General features: G+C 40.3%; 1 protein-coding gene across 1 annotated transcript in view; it reads left to right on the forward strand.

The window, feature by feature from the left end:
* XPR1 (xenotropic and polytropic retrovirus receptor 1) overlaps window positions 1–16,747 on the forward strand; it is a 207,051-nt gene that overhangs the window by 6,503 nt on the left and 183,801 nt on the right. Inside the window, exon 2 of the mRNA XM_090047853.1 lies at window positions 6,931–6,982. Within this exon, the coding sequence (XP_089903979.1) occupies window positions 6,931–6,982 (52 nt within the window). The remainder of the gene's footprint in view (window positions 1–6,930; window positions 6,983–16,747) is intronic.

A 16,747-nucleotide genomic window follows, 5' to 3' on the forward strand; every position in this document is an offset into this window, starting at 1 on the left:
AATCTAAATAGTAACAGGTGGCTTTATGCAAGGAGTACTGATCATAATGTAAGTTGTAGGATATAGTCTTTTGCTGCATAATGCAGCTCATTTTACTAGGTTAAAGCCTTAAGTGTCATTTGCAAACTATTTTTCTGAGAGTAGCAATAAAATCGAGGAATTATAGCTAGGGACTAGCAAGTACTTCAAGTGTGCTGATTACATATATTAAAAGCTAAAAGCATTATGAGGTGTTTTGGTTGCTTAAAATTTTGTTTTAGCTTTCAAAGGGCAGTAACAACAGTTACTTGACAATACTATTTCTGTCCTGAAAAAACACCAGTTTTTAAAAGGTGTGCATAGTATAAATTGTAGTTAAATATCTGTTAGCTGTAAAGTGCACAAAGATGTTTAACATGCCGGACTGACAGTCCCCTGTTTATTCAAAATATGCAGGCCACAGATAATGTAAGCTCTTGATTGTCCCACTGATGTGGCTCAACCTCAATGCCTGTAAAGGTAAGCTCAGCTGTATGGTGTCTTGGTGTCTGTTCAGTTCTCGCTTTGTCTGCTCAAACTGCCAGGCACAGGTGTCAGTTGTGGACAGGAGCCCACAACATTAGAAATTGGATTTAGACTAAACAGCTGTCAGTTACAACTTCTTTCAGTTCTTGTTAAGCTGGGCTGGATTTGATTTGTTTATATAGAAGTGGAAGGATATATTTCCTGTTATTTTAAAAATCTTTTTGGCTATTGGTGATTTCTACCTGCCTGCTTTCAAAAAGACCTAGAAAATTGTTTGGTATGTGACTGTATTGTATCATAGCAAAGAAGAGTGAAATATGTGATTTAGCATTCCCAACCCAGAACCAGTTTAGAAAAGATAAAATACTATATGTTTCTGAAATTGAAGTATCTAGAAAATGAGAAGGAAGAAAACTTAGAATCGGGCAAAATATACTGACTCTGTTGGAAACTATAGGTAATTTAAAAAAAATATTCAAGTGCCAGTGGCTTTCAGTGGAAGTTTGTTGTTTTTTTTTAAAAAAAAAATGGAACATAGACCTCTAAGTTACTTAAGTGTTTCTGAAAAATTTACCCTACCACTCTAAATCAGAGGTAGGCAACCCCTGCCATATGTGTCAGAGCTTGGCATGCGAAGGCATTTTGTTTGGCACATGTGCCTTGGGGCAGATGGTGGGGAAGGGGCCAGGGATGCACCACTACAGCAAGGATTGGGCCCCTTGCAGCTCCCCTGCCATGTCACCATCTTACAAGTTGAGGTTGGGGTGTTTCTGGCACTCTGCCCAAAAATGTTGCCAAACCCTGCTCTAAGCCATATATGGAAGAGTGAGCTGGCAAGAAGTGTTTGGAGTGTATCTAGAAACTTTGTTTTCACAGTATTGCATTTTCTTTGGAAAAGGTCTTGGAGGGCTGGGAATAATTCACTTTTTCAAATTTTTATGATAGGCAGTTGAAACCCAAACTTCTTGTGTTCTGACACACACCTTTATCTCATTCATTATTTGTTCCTCTAGGTTGTCTGTAAGCAGATATAAGGGAACATGAGCAACTTGAAATCCTTAAGCTAGTGTGCAATATCCAACTTGAATTCCTGCCTCTGGTTCTGTCATTTTTCTTACCCTTTTAGGTGTGTGCTATTGGTTTTTGCTGTTTGAGGCCTAAACAAACGAAGCTGACTGTAGATACAGTGTTATCAGTAATACAAACTAGAAGAAAATCCATCTTTTTCTGGTCTGTTTAATCTTTCAGGTTTTGTCACCCAAAGTATTACAAATGACAATGATGACTTTAAGAAATGAGCATTTTTAGGTGTCCTTTGTATTCTTTGGGACTGATATTTCTGTTGAGCCTTTCAGGTCTAGGTCATCTGTTTAATTATACTGCAGGTAACTGTATCTGCTACCATATAGCTGGAGCTGGTAAGATATTAATCCAGTTTAGGTGGGTGCCCATGTGACACCTGAGACCTAACACCTGCCCATGTGATACCCAAGACCTAACACCTTCCCAATCTAGACAGCCTTCTAAGCTGGATCTTTATTCCATGGGTTTGTTGAAGTTAATTGAGAAACAGGATATAGCAAATATGTATGTATTACAAAAGTAAAAGGAATTCTGCGTTTTCCAGTCTTATGTTTTATTTTGAAGTTTTAGCTCATTCTTGAGATAGTACTTCTATCAATTACTGACACTAACTCAATGTAACTATTTGCTTCCAAAGATTAGCATTTCACACCCAACTTTAAATTACCATATTTCCTTGAAACCGAGACAGTACTTCCCCTCCTCCCCTATTGTGTGTGATGAAGACGCTTGTTTTGGATTCAAGTACAAGGTGGTGGGGAGGGCAGGCAGCTTGTGCAGCAGTTGCAGCCTGGGTCCCAAAGCCTAGGTTGGAGCTGCTACTGCTGCTGCAGTTACTGGGCCAGGCTGAGCCTGGAGCAACCATGTGCTCTATGCCCAGGGCTTGGGTAGGGCTAGAACCATGTCAGAGCTGGAAGGTAAGCAATTGAAAGGGGGAAAGGGGGCAGGTGGTGGAGGGGCAAACATGGTGAGGGGGTTCAAGGCAGCCAGGGGGCAGGCACTGAGGGAAGGGCTGGTGCCAGTGGGTGCAGTGTTTGGTGGAGCAAATGGTAGTATGAGGGTAGGTGGCAGGGGAAGACAAATAGTGGTGTGGACAGGTAGCAGGGAGCAACATGGGGGGTGGGGGTGGGGGTGGGCATGGGTCAGACTGCTTGATGTCCCCCCACTGTCTCCCCCACTGCCTACCCTCTACTGCCACTCCTGCAGCCTGCCCCCTTGCTGCTGCTTTCCGTGCTGCAGTGGTAGTGGGGGGGGGGTGAGTTTAAGATGACCCTTTAATAATTAGGTTCCGTACATGGAAAATTATAACAAATTTGCACATTTTCCATGTATAAAATTAATAATTGTGGCTCATCTTAAATTCAGAGTTGTCTTGGATTTAGGTAAATGTGATAAGTTCTTAGTCTGTTATATCTGACAAGCTGAGGATCTCAATTTAATATGCTCAAGAAGGTATAGTAGGGTGGAGAATGAAAGAAAGTAGAGGAGGATAGACTCCAGAGGTTTATTACTTTAGGTCAGTCATTATCAATTATTTAAGTCAGTCATTCTTAGCCAGGGTGCTGTGAGATCCTTTCAAGGGTGCTGTGAGGTGTTAGTGCAGTGTTTTAGCATTGCTAGGTGTGCACGTATGAATTGCAAGATAAAACTCAGATCCTTTGCATAGGAATCCATAGTATTATAAACATTCTGACCGGCTATGGTCTTTCTAAGTTCTTTACAGCAGGGGAATTGCTATATTATCCTTCTGAAGTCCAAATCCAAGCAAAAGCTAAAAGCTGGCATTTTCTGGGGGTTGTCTTGTGTCAGTTAAAGGGATGCTTGAGTCCAAAAAGGTTGAGGATCACTTCTCCAGTGGGAAAGAATTAGCTCAAAATAAGGGACTGTCTTAAAGTAGCCACATTTGGCTTTTGATAACAGTTTCTGAGCTGCCAGGGTCTTATTGATACAATTGGCTTGTGTGGATGAGGCTAGAGCGTAGATACAGTAGAATCTTTCAAATATACTTTGTTCATTTGCATCTGATTTCTTAGTGAAGATTTAATAAGACTGTGGTGAAACTTTGTTTATATTTTCTGCTTTAGAAATAGGACTGTTCCTGAAGTGGAATGCTTTATTAGGCCTACTTATTACTTGACGTGCATCTTAAAAATGGCACTGCATTTTTTGGATAAGTTTTTGGAAGGGAAGAAGTTGACTATTCCTTTTTTTGGAAAGGAAGAGGTTATTATACAGTGTATTAGGTAAGTGTATAATTTGGTTAACTGCCTAGCACAGTATCAGTTGCAATTTGTTATCTATTGCTTAAAATATAACAAATATCAGTTCATTGGATAAATGCTAAATTGCATCCTTGAGTCCCGCTGACTACATTGTAATGCAATTATACTCTGCTTAACTACACAGAGATGGTGAATAGGAAGCAAATATCAAAGGACTGCTGATGGAAGTCTTGAAAATAATAGAAGTCAGTCAGTCTCAGGACTGCCTCCACTCATTTCAGAAGCATCTAATAGCAGTTGTGAAACTGGCCTATCTATTGTCATTTTCAAGGCTTTCAGCAAACAGTTTCAGGGCGTCTACTGAAAGCCTTGAAAATGACAGGACATAATTTTGGGATGCTCATATCATAGCACTAACAAAGCTATGTAGTTTATGAACATTGTGTACATCTAAATTTGGGTAAAAGCCTTCTCCCCACCCCTACCCCACACACATGCACAAACACACTTTTTAAATCCAAAGTTATGGACTTAAATAGAATATGCCATCCTTTCATGGCCCATGTTGCAGTGATACACACGATATTTCAGAACTGTGGAGAATTTTCTTTTCTCTGTTAAGGTATATCCTGGGCAAGGTAAAGGAAGCAGCTTTCTTTTTACAGAATTTAAATTCCAACTAGTTTCTCCCCTGCATGTTTTCTGTCCTTGCCTCCCTCCCTCTCTTATCCTCTCCCAGTCCCCAAACTATCTGGTTATGAGCACTTGGAAAATGTTAGGCAACAATTAATAAGAGAGGAAAGAACTCATTTTTGCCAGTGCCTCATCTATGGAATCAACATCATATGCGACTGACAAGTCATATGGAAGAAAGTCTGAAATGTCCAATGTTTGCTTGGCAGGCTTTTTAATGGGCAGAGGAAAGAGGAATGTCACTGGTACAGAGCAGATCAGTAAACAGTTGTTTCAGTAGAAAAATAGTTATGCAAGTGACCCATGCTAAGACCTCTATGTGGACTGGGAATCAGACCTTTGAAAGATATCTGAACTGCCTGCTCAAATATGCCATTTATGGTAACCTCTGATAAGATAGACATGTTTTTTAGACCTTTTGTTTATTTATAAGGTAATAACTACTACATTACAGCAGTTTTGAGCTGCTATCCAATGCTTAGTTGGTTTATTTTCCTTGAGTGGTGTTAGCTAATTAGGTTACAATGTGTAACCTTGGACAGTTGAAGTGGGGGCAAAGATTTCTTTCTCAGCTTGTTTAATCCAGAGAAATACGATGACTTAAATATAAGTTTTAGGATGAGTTGAATAATGACCAGGAGGAACAGGTTGGATGCTTCAAAGATTTTAAAATAGAAGCAAACTAGTATTGTTAAAATATGGATTGGACTTTTGTATGTTCAGAAGTCAGGAAGTAAAGTTTTGGTTACACAGCAGCTATCTGTGCCTCCTGCGCATTCATCGTGATATAATACTGTGTATGGTGGTAGTTTGTCTACCATAACAAGTAATATGGTGCTTAATTACCATTTTAGCAGGTAATGGGTTCTCCCTAGCTGCTTCTGCTCCAAAAATGTCCACTTTATTTAGCACCCATAGTCCCTTCAACCATAAGCCACAGTTCATCCTGTTTCTTACTTGTGTATATTTGGAACACTGCGTAAGTGCAGATGTGACCTTTTCCTGACTTGAGTATGGGTGTCAGTTGAGTAACTGGCTGAATAGAGGGATTTTTTTAAATAGTTACAACTGATTGTGGGTCTCATGCATTATTGTGGCATGACAGGGTACCCAAGTGGTTCAGGTGCTGGTTGAAAAGATTGCTACTGAGTATATTGCTTATCTAATTGCATGGCCAGCTTAATTTGTAAAACTGCTTTCTGTGCCAGAAATCTCTTGTATTGAATTCAATGAGCAGTTTGATCCCTTGATCTCTAGAGCACCAAACACATTAGCTCTTACTGATCTGGTTAACTTCTAGTTTGGATTAATGATGTTTAATCTCCACCTTTAAGAGAAGACTAATATGGGAACAAGAATGGCTGACTACTGATTTTGTGTCATTTTGTCTTCTCTTAAAATACGCATACTTTTCTCACACTTTTCCATTTACAGATCCCTGCTATAGCATCACAGGAATGAACACATTTGTTTCTTAAAATCCCTAACATACTACCTATATGGAAACACTTCCAAAAGAGTATAGTTTCAAATGTTGCAGGTGTTTAGGGTCTTTCAGACAGCCAGGTAGCAATCATTACAGAAAAGCAGTCAGTAAACCTGTAGTTGGTATTTTTTTTTTCAGGAATAAGTTTAATAGCATTGACTTTACATACTTAGTTTAGCCCATGATGGAACACTTCACCTTCCCTGGACATTGCATCATTGGCCTCTGAGTAGCTGTCTTTTAAACAAAAAAAGCTTTAAAAACCAACTTGAACATGACATTACAGAACAAGAAATCATCCACAAGCTACTTATTGTGTTAACCCTGGTCTCAACTGGGGCCATTAATTTTTATCTCATTACCTGATCCCCCCTGTTAACTCCACTGTCTCTCAAGCCAATAATCATCTTGTTAATTTCAATTGATCTAATTATCAACTACTTCCCTCTCAGTAGTGTCGTCTGCCCTGTCCCTTTCCCTTTTGTATAAAATTATTGTTTTCTAGGAGTCCATTCATAACATCTGAGGAAGTAGGGTGTTGCCAGTGAAAGCTCATGTCTTTCTCAGACCTGTTAATTGTTTCTTTACACACTTTACACACAAAGTTTAAATGCCAATTAACTGAATTAGCTAAATTCATTCAAGCCAGCATATTAATTTGGATAATTCCCTTTTACTTTAATGTGGGACAATGGGCTTGTCCAGCTGAAAGGTCTGGGGTTTGCTATTGTCTGTTGTCTGTTTTTTGTTTTTTTTTTAGCCTAAGGTGACAGCCTGCCCTACCTTGTTAATTTGGAAACATAATGAGAGTTAATTTGCCTGGAGGGATAAAAAGTTTAATTGCCACTTGCTTTCAGACAGAGTTGTCAAAGTGACTTAAGGGTGGTGCTTTTGTCTTTTTTATGCTAATTGATCTTTTTTTTTTCTTTTTCTCCCTTGTAGGCTTTCAAGGAAATGCTGTATGCAGCTCAGGACCAGGCCCCTTCCATAGAAGGTAACACAGTTGTGAACATGAATCATGTTTTTATTAGCAGTTGGATGCTGAATGCTGGTACAACTTTCTTTTTTCTCTTTTTAAATTATTTCAAACTGCCAGGTGAGACAAATTCAAGTGGAGGTAGTAATCTGGTTGCTGAAACCTCTGCTTTTCTAGATCTTTGCAGCTTTTTCTACTGAATCATAGAACAATAAATGCATTTATATAGTCTGAGGCTTTTGCAGCTGCTATTATCTTGTGTATAAGGATGTGAGATGCCAGGACTTCATCTACTACGGACTGCCATACTGGAACAAAACGCTATTATCTTCAAAAGTAGCTGACACGTAGTGTGGCAAAATTACGGTGGAAAACAGCTATAATGCATTTGGCTAACTTCTGCAATATTGTCCTGAGAGTTATTTCTTGATTTGAGCTACTCATTATTTTATGCCCAAAGCCGTAAGTGAGAACATCTGACTCTGACCTCACAAACTTGAATGCTGCTTTGAGTACAGAATTAATGTTCAATTTGATAATTATTTGTTATTTTCTTATTAATTATTTTGCAACTCTTCACTGCTGCTGAACTCCCTAGATTATGGAAAAATTCCTTCCCACAGCTTTGAACTGGTTACAGTTTAAATAGGCTTTTTAAAAAATCAAGTGGTACATAAAGTACGGACTGGGCTATATCCAGTAAATGTTTGCCATTTATATCCTGTTGAGAGGTACAGAACAGTTTCTAGTCTTTGAATTGCTAAAGTCATTCTTTTTGCCTTCTTTGTGACCTTCAACCTTTCTTTGCATTTAGGTGACTAAAATTGAATGCAGTATCAAAGGTGAGGATGTACTATTAGTTATTGTGGCACTTTGACACTAATCTCTGTGAATACAGTTTTTTTGGCTTCACCTTTTTGGGTGTGCATATACCAGGAAAATGACCTGCTGCTGCTAACATAATCAGATAGCTAGTTCCAGTTGCTTCTTATAATGGTATAAATGGTCCCATCTGTGTTAGCAAGTAAACATATTACCAGTTGATGGGCCTGGTGTTGCTAACAACTGGTCATTTTCCTAGCGTACACTGGGCCATTGGTCACTGCTATGTGTTGTTCACTGCTGCCGAATTATTTTTTTCCATTTTCTCCTTTCTAAGAAGACAGAATATGGGATAAATACCAGGTAGTCTTTACAAAAGGTCACTATACTTATATATATTCCAAAGATATTTCCTACCAGTCAAAAGGCTCCCGAAAAGTATTCCTCAGCTTAAGAGCAAGGAGATCCAATGTGTTAATGAGGAGGCATATGGGATTGGCTTAATGTAGAGGAAGAATGGAAAAGCTACATTTATCACTTGGCATATTAGCAAATTTAGAATAAGGAAAAATATCTGCAAGGATGACTCCTGACTTAAGATAAAAACAGAAATCTATCTAATCTATCTATCTATCTATCTATCTAGATATTTATGTAGACATCTATATCTATATAGAGATCTATATCTATCTATATATAGAGATATATAGAGATGTGTATGTATATGTATAGATATATCAATATATCTATATATATTTCTGTTTTTATCTTACCTAGATATACTATTTTTTATATATATGTATGTATGTATTTATGTATGTATGTATTATATAATTATATATGTAACGTGTGTGTAGCTCGCTCTCTCTAGATATATAGATATAGAAAGGGAGATATATTTCTGTTTTTATCTCAAGTGAGGAGTCATCCTTGCAGATATTTTTCCTTACTTTAAATTGCCTAATATGCCAAGTGATAAACATAGCTTTTCCGTTCTTCTTCTACACCAGGCAAATCCCATATGCCTTCTCATTAACGCCCTGGATCTCCTTGCTCTCTAATAGGTACTATACACCACAGCTGGAAACAGAATTTATTATATACTTTTGGAGTCTTAACCTACAAAAATCAAGTTAAAGCAAGGTTTTAAAAGAACTCATTTTTAATAAACGAGAAGTTTCATTTTAAAGAATCTGACAAAAAGAATGCTACCATTAACTAAACTGTCTGTGTATATAGCGGTCACAGGTTTTGATTACACTTAAAGGAACATTCTAAGCTGAGGAATACTTTTTGGGTGCCTTTTGATTGGTAGGAAAGAAATATCTTTGGAATAGTGCACAGGCAGGTATAATTCTTAGATGCAATTTGGGGCTCAGCTGCTTACTTGACCCAGCCTACTAGTTTTGCGAAAACAAAGATACTTTTTTTGCCAAGGGCCTGTTTTTCCAGAAGTGGTTTTCTTGCAACCAGATGGTTTTAGTTCAAGCATTATGTGGAGTATATGGGTTATTTTAGAAAATATGTTAACACCTTTACAGGCAAAGACATGAGCAAGTGAAGGTCCCATTTTCTCTTTCACTTGGTATGAAAAACTCTTGTATATGGTATAAAACCTTTGCAGCTGTACTGATCTAGAGCATTGAATAATGCTTTGGAACAGCTTGGGTTATGCAAGTTAACTTTAATCAGTGTTTTTATATATGGCTTCTTGATACTTGTGGAATTAGCGTTCACAGTTTTGTAAGAGACTGGATGGCTTGTGGTTAATGGGGTTTCATCTTCAGAGAACTGACTTACAACTGGTTCATATCCACGTGCTAGCTTTTCTGGGTTATGTTTTAGACAGTATTGATGGGGAAATTGTTGTTGATACCATGTCTCATGTCCAAAGAAAATAACAGTTTATGTGACTTGGTAACACAGCTTCCACTTGTGTTCAGGTAGACTAAAATTTGCAAAAGGTTATGGGGGAAGAGGACTGTAGATGTCTTAATGGTACAGTGTGAATTGAGGAAAAGTTGTGATATTCCAAGTTAAGGCAAAAAATCAATCCTTGCCTCTTTGTCTGGGCTTTTTGTTGTTTTAAACCAGTATCAGACTTAATATTTGTACTACAGAATTAGTGCAGACTTTGTTCTTTAAGCGCTCAAAAAGATAATAAAATAGAGTCTTAAAAGTTACTTTGTAAGGGGTGGGAAGACATTGTCAGAAGCTCCTTGCATAATTCCAAATGTAATTCAATTTTGAACTTCAACTCTGTCTAGAGAATATACTTTATAGATACGTTGTCTTTTTCACATAATGTGTGTAGCTGCATAATAATAGTTGTGTTTTAGCCTCTTATGATGTCTTCTAAAACCTTTGCCAGACTCTAAGCAAAAGGGGTGTGATGACCTGATATTACCAATATATAAATCCAGGCAGTAGAAATTTTTGGCAAGCAAGGAACATCTTTTTCTCTATTACAGAGAGAGCAAGTGACAATGATCATCCTTGCTTAGCAGTTCAACATTAGCTCTATCTTGCTAAAACTTTCTGCTGTAATTAGAAAAGAGTTATGTCAAAGATTCCAACTTCAGTATCAGGGCTGTTTAATCAAATATTTCATGTTGGCTTTTTTGGTTAGAGTTGCTCTTCTGATAGATTGGTATGATTACCATTATATGAATGTTCTTCTGTGCACTTCTTTCTCCATTTTCAGTCTACTCCCTCTTCTTTCATTTATTTGTCCCCTCCTTGCTACTCTTAATATTTGTTGTTCTTGCAGCTCTTTACTGACTGCCACATCCCCAGCAGGGTTTGCATTAGGAATAGAAGAGATTCAAGCTCAAGTTTTGCTCATTTTTGCTTTCATTTAAATCCTCTTATGGCACCATTCAGTTTGGGTAACACTGGCTTAACTACTTGTATTTATTTCACATGTCTAAAAAATCTCAACTTCAGTGAAGCAGTAGCAATACCTGAGAATTTTTGTTCAAATCCTGGAGCTGTTGCACTTCACTTACCTGTCGAGGTGTTTAGATGGGAAGGTCTTGAAGATCATCTGCAACTGAGCACAAATCCAAATATTAAAAATAAATAAATATGGCGTACACTAAATTTAGGCTCATTTACACATATGAATAGCTTTCACTAGCTTTGTACCTAGGACTGCCCCTTTGCATACTTTACTTGTGGCCAAACACTGTTGTCTTCTTATCTTCTAAATGACATTCACATAATTTAAAGAGTTACTTTTGTAGTGTTTGCTGTTTTAAAAAAAAATTTAGAAGTAGTAGTGAAAACAGAACTTTAAATCTGAGCAGCGATGGGTAGTTAAAATTGAAGAGCGGATATTTCATAGTTATCCAGCTATACAGTGACACTAAAGCTTTGGTATAGGAGCAGCTGATCCCAAAGTAAAAGGGGACAGGGCTTTACCACTAGGGGTGTGTGAAGCAGGCAGTATTCAATTCAGATTTGGCTTGATTCGGGGGCAGTGATTTGATTTGCTAATTCAGATCATTGTCCTGATTTGATTCTGCTGTATCTGAAGATTCGATTCTGATAATCAGCAATTTGGCTGGCAATTTGAACCCTGTGCCCCCCTGGCTTGGTGATCAGCTGCGGGAGGACCCTGGGTGCCCTTACCAGACCCAGGAGGCACAGTCGCTGGGGCGGGGGGGGGTCCCCCACACACTCTGTGGCAGACCCAGAAGTGGACTGGAAGTACTTCTGGTCTACTTCAGGGTCTGCCGCTGAGCGTGTGGGGGAACTCCCGCGGGACGCTCCATCCAGTCTACCATCTCAGCATTCACAAGCCGCACCTGGTACCTCAAGGTGCATAGAAAAAACCTATAAAGCTGTGTCTATGGTTGAATCATCGAATCTCTGAATCGTGTTGGAGGCCTCCAATTCAGTTAAGAGAGATAAACAGGTCCCCTGATTTCGATTTGGATTTGGAGATTTGGCTACCAAGTCAGGCCATATCTCCTCCAAATCGAATCAGCGACCAAAGCTTTGCAGCGCCCTATTTACCAGATGTCAAATGCTTTGCAGTATTTTGTTCTTCACTGTGTACTTCGTATTTTGCTGCATACATTCTTTCCCTCCAGTAAGTGGAAGCTAAACCAGGGTAACATGACCTTCAAAGAATGGGGAGTAAATGATTATAGTTATGTTTCCTTTTATCACAGGATAAGTGTGTACATGGGCAGTTTGTGCAGAGCAGCTGACACACAGTAAATAGGAGGAGCACTTGCCTCCTTTTGATCTGCAGAAAGTTGTCTGCATGTCCAGTCCTTGACTGACTTCGGGATGAGTTGACTCTTGCCTGCATAAACCTGCTTTTGCTCCTGTTTTAAAACTTGGTCTTGAGTGGGAAAGCAGGCATCTGAAAGGGCCAAATAATGTATTCCTGGAAGAAGACTCTGGGAAAACTTTGTTAACTGCCTGTAGATTTGTGTTTTCTGCATGATGTTATGTCCTTGCTGATATCTTCCTATTCCTTGATTATTCTGTGAATAATGCATCCAGTTTATTTTGGGCAGACGCAATGAGCATTGAATGGAAGTGTAAGTGGGAGTTTGCTTCTGGGGCAAGGAACTGCTGTAGGGATGAATGTAGAAGCTCTGAACTGTATGCAGAGCGGTGATTTTATTTTATTTTATTTATTTATTAAGCCAAAATTCTCCAGTGAAGAAAGGCAAGAGGCACAAGCCTTTCTGACACCTCTCTCAGCAGTGGCTTCTCCTAGAGCAGTGCTGCTCAATCTTTTCTGCTGCAGGGCAGAATGGGCAGTGCCTGGGGCATGCGCAGCAGGGTGCCATTCAGGTGAATGGATGGAGACAGGAGGGCATGACCCAGCCCCAACCCAGCTGTGTAGGGAAAAGGAGCTTGGCTCTGTCCAAACCCAGCCCAATGGCAGGTGGGGGAAGGACATGACCCTGTCCCTGATTCAGCCCTATGGGAGGGGCTATGGCCAGGCCCCAACCTGGGTGAGTGGTGGGGGGGGAGAGGGACATGACCCAGCCCTGAACCAGTGGTGCAGGTAGGATGGGGTGTGGTCTGGCCTCATTGGAGGAAAGGGGTGTGGTCCTGCCCTGTGTGGGGAGAAGTGAGGTATGGCCTGGTCCAAAACCAGCTGTGCAGGGGAAGGGGGCGTAGCCTGGCCCTGTGAGGAGAAGGAGGTGCAGCCCAGCCCTAACTCAGCTGTGCACAGGGAAGAGTACATGGCCTAGTCCTCATCTGGCTGTAAAGGGGGAGGGTCGTGGCCTGGGTTGAACTTGCCATGTGGGACTTGGGATTTTGGCAGCATGGAAGGGTGGGTGACAGTATTAACTGCCACTGAGCCCCCGTCCCCAAATTCTCTGACCCATGGGGAACCCCACGGGCTGGATTCCAAGGTTCTGGAGGCCTCATTTGGCCCGTGGGCGAGAGGTTGAGCACTCCTGCCCTAGAGCAAATCCTTGGCCAGTGCCAGCTCTGCGCCTCCTGCTTTGACCTCTGCCTGTTTTGTGACCTCTACCTGACTGCTGGTGCTGCTGTAAGGAAGATGTTTTTTGGCAGGAGAGGAAGAGGGAAGTGGGTGGGGCATCCCCCAGCCACTGTTCTGGCAACTCCGAGGGCTCATGCCCTGCTCGCCCACATAGTTATGCTACTGGAGTTGAGGAGGTGTAACAAATCTGTATCTGAACCCCTCGTGTGTTTTGTAGGGAAAGTATGCAGCTAGTCTGCGTTTTGGCACACAGAGTTTTGTATGAATTAAAACAAAGGAGCAAAGAGCCTATTTGGCAGAGCTGCTGACTATATAAATAATATTAGTTAATTTGTTTAAAGATCCTATTTCTTCCTGTGCTTAATTATTTAATTACTGTAGATTTCCTTTTAGGCCTGCATTAGTCCTCTGCAGGTTCTCTGTATCTTGCTTTGCACTGACGAAAGCTGCACTGGTCACACACCATCCTTTTCTCTAAACAGATTGCTAATAGTACCACTAGTTAACCATCCTAACCTCCATTATCACACATGAAACTGGACACGCACAAGTGATGATTGACTCCCAACCCTAATGTCAGACAAAGGAACTTGTTGGAATTGCTAGGGAATATTTTAGCTTATTTGCATTACTAGTAGAAACTAGCATGTAGCTTTTTACAGTTAGCATCAGTTCATCCAGTCTGAGAAGCTGCCATAAGACTACTGTCCATCAGCTTTTCACAGCTTTCAGCCTTCTGAGAATGCATGGTTTCTGGTGGCAAGCCTGCATGTGTGTGACAAGTCACTGGGAATGGGCACCATGCCTTCCCATGAGTTATTTCAGAAGTTGCTGTGAGCATTTAGTGATGAAAGTAGAACAATTAAGCCTTGACTTCTTGGAGGCAGGAAGCATGCTTTGACAAAAGCATGAAACACAACCTGACAGTGCAAGTTGTGCTCCGCTTTTCTTCCCTTGACAGGTTCCGCCCCTCAGTAAAACAGGTTGCTGGGCCATCATTGCTTGGACTCCTGGTGATTATTCCACTTGGTTAGCAGATGTGTCGGCATCTCTCCAAGCTCCTTAGAATTCAGCTCTTCTCCGCAGGAGTCGAGATAAAAGTGTGCCTGTAAATTATTCATTCTGATTATTTGCTTGAATGGACAGTGTCCATTCTAAATATTTTTCCAGGATATTTGCTGTTGTAAGATTCTGAAACACAGCCTGCTTTGAAAATCCTTTCAGACAATTTTTATTATTGCTGTTTGGGTTGAAATAGTACTAGCATAGCCTTATATCTGAAAAAATGTACTTCCCACTTATGTCATTTTCTATTTCAGTAATGCATTCTGGGCAATAATTATGTCCCATAAAAAGGCAAAATTGTTTAGCATGATTTGTTTGTAGAAAAAATTCCAACTTTATAATAAACATGTTAATGTGCAGCACTGAAAAGTCTGATATTATTATTATTATTTTTTTTTTGGTAGTAAAAATATGACACTAAAATAGAAAGGTCCTTGGACAAAGAGCACAAGTAACATGGCTTCTCTTTGAGCATTTAAATATGTTTATCTGTGGCCTTATTTCCTTTAAATAGGAAAAGTGACAGGTTTGGAGCTCAAAGCTGAGACTACCAGTGCTGGAGGGCATGCCTGTTTTGATTACATACTTTCATTCTTATATAAGGAGGTTTTCATCTTCTTTTGCAATTCACTATTGATTGACACCTTTAACTGGAAGTTAAACACCTTTTGTAAACTGACAAGGATTTATTTCTGCTATAGCATAAATGAAGGACTTGTGGTGTTCCTTAGTCTAGTCCACTGAGATGAAAAAAACATATACTGAATGTGATGGACATGCAACAAATTTAATTTTTTCTTCCCCTAGAAACAGCTAACCTTAGGCTGGCTCAAGACGTTGACGTGTGGTCCTGGGCTTGTCTACATGGAAAGCTATTTCTGTTTGGGTCTGTATTGCTTTTATTTGGGAGCAATTGCTTCACTTCAAATGGATTTAGTTCATTTCTGTAGGGTATTAAGTGTCTAGTCTGTATGAGGGGTATTTAGTGAGAATTTTTTGACGTAACTGTTGTGTATTAACTGGAACAAAGTAGCTGCATCTAGATAAAGAAAGGGGGCATTGTCTGGGCTAGGGGAGGCAGGATTTTCTCTAAAGGATATACTGGATGTTGTGGGGTACCTCACTCACCCGTGTGCTGCAGCTGGGGCATGGTGGGGGGAGGCAGATGGCATGTGTGCAGGGTGATGGGGTTGGGGGGCAGGCACAGGTACAGTTGGGCAGGCAGCAGGGTGGCAAGTGGTGGGCAGGCACAGGCATGGTGGGGGGCAAGAGGCAGGCAAGGGCAGAAGCAAATACCCTTGTATAACCTCTGCGAACATACTCAAAGTTGACTGTACCATTAATGAAATTTTGCAATGCATTTCAGGCTTATTAAATATGTAGGCAACAGATTGCAAAACTTGTCGTAAATTCCTGCCATGTGTTTTGAAAAATACAGTTAGACTTTACTGATTAAAAAAAAATTGTTTGAAGATTTGTTTTCATGCAAAAAGACTTGCTAAGATTTGTACTGATAACAGACTATGCAATGTTCCCCACCCCCCAATTATTTTCCCAAGTTTTGAAAATACAGCACGCATTTAATGGAACTACAGAATTCCTGCCTACTGTGTACAAGTCTGTGGGAAGAGATTTTTGTTTTTTAAACTCTGGTATAGTCAGATATGGCCTGGTGGCTGCAGTTAAGGTGGTGTTCAGATGACGGAAAGCCAGGCTAAGAAGCTGACTGAGGTAAAATGTCATTACTAATCATGTGCTGTACAGGGAGATTTGACTCTATCAGAAAGATGAAGGGATACGAGAGGAGTGGGGAAAGGGTTATGCCTTGCAGGCTGGCAAAGGGAATGGGCTGCCTTTTGTCAGTTTTGTCAGCTGTAGTTGCCACTTCAAATGTGTGGAGAGAAGCTGTAATAGGAGAGTTTACAAACTGCATTAGTTCACATCTGCCCAACATGCAGAAGCAGGAGTCAATCATGGCACGCAGTACATATCACTTAAAGGCAAATGCTACTTCTCTGCACTGCTGTTGGTAGCCTGAGTTCTCAGGAGCAGAAGGCTGACTGGAAATGGGAACTAGGGCCTTCATGTCCAGGATCATAGAAATTAAGGGCTAGAAGGGACCTTGAAAGATCAAGTCCTACCCCACTGTTCTGGGCAGGAATAGTGCTGAGATCAAATGATCCCAGCAAGGTGTTTGTCCAGTTTCCTCTTTGAAGGCTTTCAGGATTGGGGACTGCACCACTTCCTTTGGAAGTCTGTTCCAGATTCTGGTCACCCTTACTGTAAAGAAGTTTTTTCTTGCATCCAACCTGAAACCATCCTTTAACAGTTTATGGCCATTGCTCCTTGTCCTCTCTTTGGGTGCCCTAGCCAACAGTTTTTTTCTCCCAGCTCCCAATATTCATCCCTTACATACT

This window comes from Crocodylus siamensis, chromosome 5 (genome assembly GCF_052110815.1).
Source record: "Crocodylus siamensis isolate JL-2025a chromosome 5, ASM5211081v1, whole genome shotgun sequence".
Lineage (NCBI taxonomy): Eukaryota > Metazoa > Chordata > Crocodylia > Crocodylidae > Crocodylus > Crocodylus siamensis.